At 49.6% G+C, this 6,000-nt stretch overlaps 1 protein-coding gene across 1 annotated transcript in view; it reads left to right on the forward strand.

The window, feature by feature from the left end:
- The window catches only part of LOC142684063 (uncharacterized), a 54,556-nt gene extending 49,780 nt beyond the window's left edge, over positions 1-4,776 (forward strand). Inside the window, exon 3 of the mRNA XM_075847452.1 lies at positions 3,120-4,776. Within this exon, the coding sequence (XP_075703567.1) occupies positions 3,120-4,513 (1,394 nt within the window). The 3' untranslated portion in view covers positions 4,514-4,776. The remainder of the gene's footprint in view (positions 1-3,119) is intronic.
- The last annotated feature ends 1,224 nt before the right edge of the window (positions 4,777-6,000 follow it).

Here is a 6,000-nt window from a genome sequence, read left to right on the forward strand (position 1 = left end):
ACATTGCGTGGATATTACTAGTAGCTATCATCCTCTATAGTTAGTACATTGTATGGATATTACTAGTAGCTATCATTCTCTATATTTTGTACATTGTATGGATATTACTAGTAGCTATCATCCTCTATAGTCAGTACATTGTATGGATATTACTAGTAGTTATTATCCTCTATAGTTAGTACAGTGTATGGATATTACTATTATCTATCATCCTCTATACTTAGTACCTCCATGCCACGCCGCATAGATAACACCTCAGCAGTGCCACAGGCTGATCGCCTCCATGCCACGCCACATTAATAACACCTCAGCATGGTCACCGGTTGATCACCCCATACCATGCCGCATTGATAACACCTCAGCCGTGCAACCGGCTGATCGCCTTCATGCCACGCCACATTGATAACACCTCAGCAGTGCCACAGGCTGATCGCCTCCATGCCACGCCACATTAATAACACCTCAGCATGGTCACAGGTCGATCACCCCATACCATGCCGCATTGATAACACCTCAGCCGTGCAACCGGCTGATCGCCTTCATGCCACGCCACATTAATAACACCTCAGCAGTGCCACAGGCTGATCACCTCCATGCCACGCCGCATTGATAACACCTCAGCAGTGCCACAGGCTGATCGCCTCCATGCCACGCCGCATTGATAACACCTCAGCAGTGCCACAGGCTGATCGCACCCATGCCACGCCGCATTGATAACACCTCAGCAGTGCCACAGGCTGATTGCCTCCATGCCATGCTGCATTGATAACACCTCAGCAGTGCCACAGGCTCATCGCCTCCATGCCGCATTGATAACACCTCAGCAGTGCCACAGGCTGATCGCCTCCATGCCACGCCGCATTGATACCTCAGCAGTGCCACAGGCTGATCGCCTCCATGCCACGTCGCATTGATAACTCCTCAGCAGTGTCAGAGGCTCATTGCCTCCATGCCACGCCGCATTGATAACACCTCAGCAGTGCCACAGGTTGATCGCCTCCATGCCACGCCATATTGATAACACCTCAGCAGTGCCACAGGCTGATCACCCCCATGTCACGCCGCATTGATAATACGTCAGCAGTGCCACAGGCTGATCGCCTCCATGCCACGCCGCATTGATAATACCTCAGCAGTGCCAAAGGCTGATCGCCGCCATGCCGCATTGATAATACCTCAGCAGTGCCACAGGCTGATCGCCTCCATGCCTTGCCGCACTGCGTTGATAACACCTCAGGAGTGCCACAGCATGATTGACTCCATGTCTCGCCGCATTAATAACACCTCCGCAGTGCCACAGGCTGATCGCCTCCATGCCACGCCGCATTCATTGCCTCCATGTCACGCCACATTGATAACCCCTCAGCAGTACCACAGGCTGATCGCCTCCATGCCACGCCGCACCTCATTGATAACACCTCAGCAGTGCCACAGGGTGATTGCCTCCATGTCTCGCCGCATTACGAACACCTCCGCAGTGCCACAGGCTGATCGCCTCCATGCCACGCCGCATTCATTGCTTCCATGTCACGCCACATTGATAACCCCTCAGCAGTACCACAGGCTGATCAACTCCATGCTACGCCACATTGATAACACCTCAGCAGTGCCACATGCTGATCGCCTCCATGCCACGTCGCATTGATAACACCTCAGCAGTGCCATAGGCTGATTGCCTCCATGCAACGCCGCAGTGATAACACCTCAGCAGTGCCACAGGATGATCGCCTCCATGCCACGCTGCATTCATTGCCTCCGTGTCACGCCACATTGATAACACCTCAGCAGAGCTACATACTGATCACTTCCATGCCATGCCGCATTGATATCACCTCAGCAGTGTCACAAGCTGATCACCTCCATGCCACGTCGCATTGATAACCCCTCAACAGTGTCACAGGCTGATCGCCTCCATGTCACGCCTCATTGTTATCACCTCAGCAGTGCCGCAGGCTGATCGCCTCCATGACACGTCGCATTGATAACACCTCAGCAGTGCCACAGGCTGATCACCTCCATGCCACGCCGCATTGACAACACATCAGCAGTGCCACAGGCTCATTGCCTCCATGCCACGCCGCATTGATAACACCTCAGCAGTGCCACAGGCTGATCACCTCCATGCCACACCGCATTGATAACACCTCAGCAGTGCCACAGGCTCATTGCCTCCATGCCACGCCACATTCATAACACCTCAGCAGTGCCACAGGCTGATCGCTTCCATGCCACGCCGCATTGATAACCCCTCAGCAGTGCCACAGGCTCATCGCCTCCATGCCACGCCGCATTGATAACACCTCAGCAGTGCCACAGGCTGATCACTTCCATGCCACGCTGCATTGATATCACCTCAGCAGTGACACAGGCTGATCGCCTCCATGCCATGCCGCATTGATAACACCTCAGCAGTGCCACAGGCTCATCTCCTTCATGCCACGCCGCATTGATAACACCTCAGCAGTGCCACAGGCTGATCACTTCCATGCCACGCTGCATTGATATCACCTCAGCAGTGCCACAGGCTCATCGCCTCCATACCACGCCGCATTGATAACACCTCAGCAGTGCCACAGGCTGATCACTTCCATGCCACGCTGCATTGATAACACCTCAGCAGTGCCATAGGCTGATCGCCTCCATGCCACGCCGCATTGATATCACCTCAGCAGTGCCACAGGCTCATCGTCTCCATGCCACGCCGCATTGATAACACCTAGTTATCCCAGTAATTTAATTCATAGAGAAGGACCAGTGTGTGCAGCATGTAACATCATTTATTTTGCGACATTTCACGTTACATGGGTTTTATTATATAGACATTTGGGCGTCCTGTAAATGACAGAATACGGTCTACAAAATGCTTTTTATTAAAAAAATATATATAAAAAGGGCCCCATTGTGGTGTTCAGTACAAGGCGATTTATTCCCCCAGAATCTAACCAGGGGATTACACGGCAGCTCACAGCGTATACAGTCAGGACTAGGCACCCGGCTGAGAGGTTAGAGAGCGCTGATAGAACCACAAGTCCATTTATAGGGGAAATGTTAGAAGTACATGTGGCAGTAAACCCTGTAATATTCTTCCTTCTCAGTGTCACATGTCATTCCTTTAACAGGGGAAGCACCGAACCTGGACAGGACCAACCTGCAGAACGAAGGTTCCCTCCAGACTCCAAAAAGACGGAATCGCAGAACTATATGTGCACCTATGAAGATGCCAAGATCCCTTTCAATTGAGATTCCTTTCCCTGTATGGACAGGCCAGCGCAGAAGCCTCCTACATCCAGGCCCCTGTTTTGGAAGCTCAGAATGTGAGGACAGTCCAGAGTCCACCCCAGCTATGTGTTCCAGCTCCTACATCTGTATTGAGTGTGGTCAGTACTTCTCTCATGAAGTCAGTTATGTAAAGCACCTGAAGCTACACGGTCCGGCAAGTCTGGAGCTGAACCCTACACTCGCTGCAAGTCTGGAGCTGAAACCTACACTCGCTGCAAGTCTGGAGCTGAACCCTACACTCGCTGCAAGTCTGGAGCTGAACCCTACACTCGCTGCAAGTCTGGAGCTGAACCCTACACTCGCTGCAAGTCTGGAGCTGAACCCTACACTCGCTGCAAGTCTGGAGCTGAACCCTACACTCGCTGCAAGTCTGGAGCTGAACCCTACACTCGCTGCAAGTCTGGAGCTGAACCCTACACTCGCTGCAAGTCTGGAGCTGAACCCTACACTCGCTGCAAGTCTGGAGCTGAACCCTACACTCGCTGCAAGTAGTACAGTCTGTCAGGTCAGTGGATCTCTGATACAAACTCCGGAGCAAAAGCGAACAGGTAGAGAGTTTGTATGTGCAGATTGTGGGAAAACCTTTATTGGAAAATCCAATCTTATTGTCCATCAGAGAACACACACCGGAGAGAAGCCGTACGGATGCTTCTTCTGTGGGAAACACTTTGGCAGAAGTTCTGTGCTTAGAAAACACGAGCGGATCCACACGGGAGAGAAGCCGTACACATGTGTCTACTGTGGAAAGCAGTTCAGTCAGAATTCAGGGCTGAAGAACCACGAGAGAATCCATACCGGGGAGAAGCCTTATGCCTGTATAGAGTGCGGGAGGAGATTCAGCCAGAGTGCTGACCTGATGGTTCATTATAGGACCCACACCGGGGAGAAACCATTTATATGTATTGAATGTGGAAACAGCTTTATTCGCAGTTCAGACCTCGTCATACACCAAAGAACTCACTCTGGGATTAAACCATTCACATGCACGGAATGTGGGAAGAGCTTTAGTCAGAGGTCCCAAATTATAAGACACAGAAGAACTCATACAGGTGAGCGGCCATTTACCTGTGACATCTGTAGGAAAAGCTTTATCCTGAGCTCAGAGCTGAAGAAACATCACCGAGTCCATACAGGGGAGAAGCCCTATAAGTGTAAAGAATGTGGGAAGTCCTTCCGGCATTGCTCGAACATGAGCCGGCATCAGAAGATGCATGCGGAGACTGAGCTTCTCTAGACGTCATCACTGTCCTGTTGTCCAAACCTCTACTATTCCTTTCAGTGTGATTGTTCTTGTGCACCAAGTATCTAATCCAAGACTGAAGGACCGATCCAAAGCTCGTGGCAACTGTTGCTGGAACCACACGGACCTACTCTGGATTTCTTCTTTCATGGCTGGAGATCTTCCCTGCCACATACAGGAACGTTATTCACATTTTATATTGCACATCTTTGGTTTTTCTATTTATTACTCTTTTCTTTCTGATAATAAACATCCGTTGCCTGAAACGTACAGAACCTTGGGGTGTAACCAACCGCAGAGCGGCAGTAATCGCGTCATGATCGTTGTGCTTCTCTGCGTCTTGTCCCACCAAGAGATTTAACTGCGTATCCAACACTAAGAGGCCTTCTACACGAGTCGAGAATCACATAAAATATCCCCAGATTCTCAATCATTAGTGTAAACGTGTTTCGCAAGTGCAGGATCAGGGAGAATTTGCTCGCTTGTCGTTGACCGAATATTTTATGATTTAAATGTAGATTATCGGCGTTCTTCATCCTCGTGTAAAACGGCATCGGCGAGTCGTTAGGAGACGAGAAATCCCAAAAGAGATAGAAGTTACAAAAAACATACGATAATTGTTACTTATAGGTGAAGGTCGATTGAACATTTACGACTCGCTGTATTGTCGATCAGCGCTAGTTTTTAGCAATTTATCTGTAAAAGGACGAGAAGAAAACGCTCCATAATTCTTCTATTATAATTTAGATTAAGAAAGGTCATAACCTTTATAAAACAGTAATTTAGAAAACGTAATGATGGAAATGTTTCTAAAGACAGGAGGACGAGTTCCCTATGAAACTAGAATATCATCAAGCCGAGGATCGTGGTGGTGGGAGCCGTTCCAGAATGACACTAGAATATCATCAAGCCGAGGATCGTGGGGGTGGGAGCCGTTCCAGAATGACACTAGAATATCATCAAGCCGAGGATCGTGGGGGTGGGAGCCGTTCCAGAATGACACCAGAATATCATCAAGCCGAGGATCGTGGGGGTGGGAGCCGTTCCAGAATGACACTAGAATATCATCAAGCCGAAAATCGGGGGGGGGGAGCCGTTGCAGAATGACACTAGAATATCATCAAGCCGAAGATCGTGGGGGTGGGAGCCGTTCCAGAACGACACTAGAATATCATCAAGCCGAGGATCGTGGGGTGGGAGCCGTTCCAGAACGACACTAGAATATTATCAAGCCGAGGATTGTGGGGGTGGGAGCCGTTCCGGAATGACACCAGAATATCATCAATATTTTATGATTTAAATGTAGATTATCGGCGTTCTTCATCCTCGTGTAAACCGGCATTGGCGAGTCGTTAGGAGACGAGAAATCCCAAAAGAGATAGAAGTTACAAAAAACATACGATAATTGTTACTTATAGGTGAAGGTCGATTGAACATTTACGACTCGCTGTATTGTCGATCAGCGCTAGTTTTTAGCAATT

The sequence above is a fragment of the Rhinoderma darwinii genome, assembly GCF_050947455.1.
Source record: "Rhinoderma darwinii isolate aRhiDar2 chromosome 4 unlocalized genomic scaffold, aRhiDar2.hap1 SUPER_4_unloc_3, whole genome shotgun sequence".
NCBI classification, from domain to species: Eukaryota; Metazoa; Chordata; class Amphibia; order Anura; family Rhinodermatidae; genus Rhinoderma; species Rhinoderma darwinii.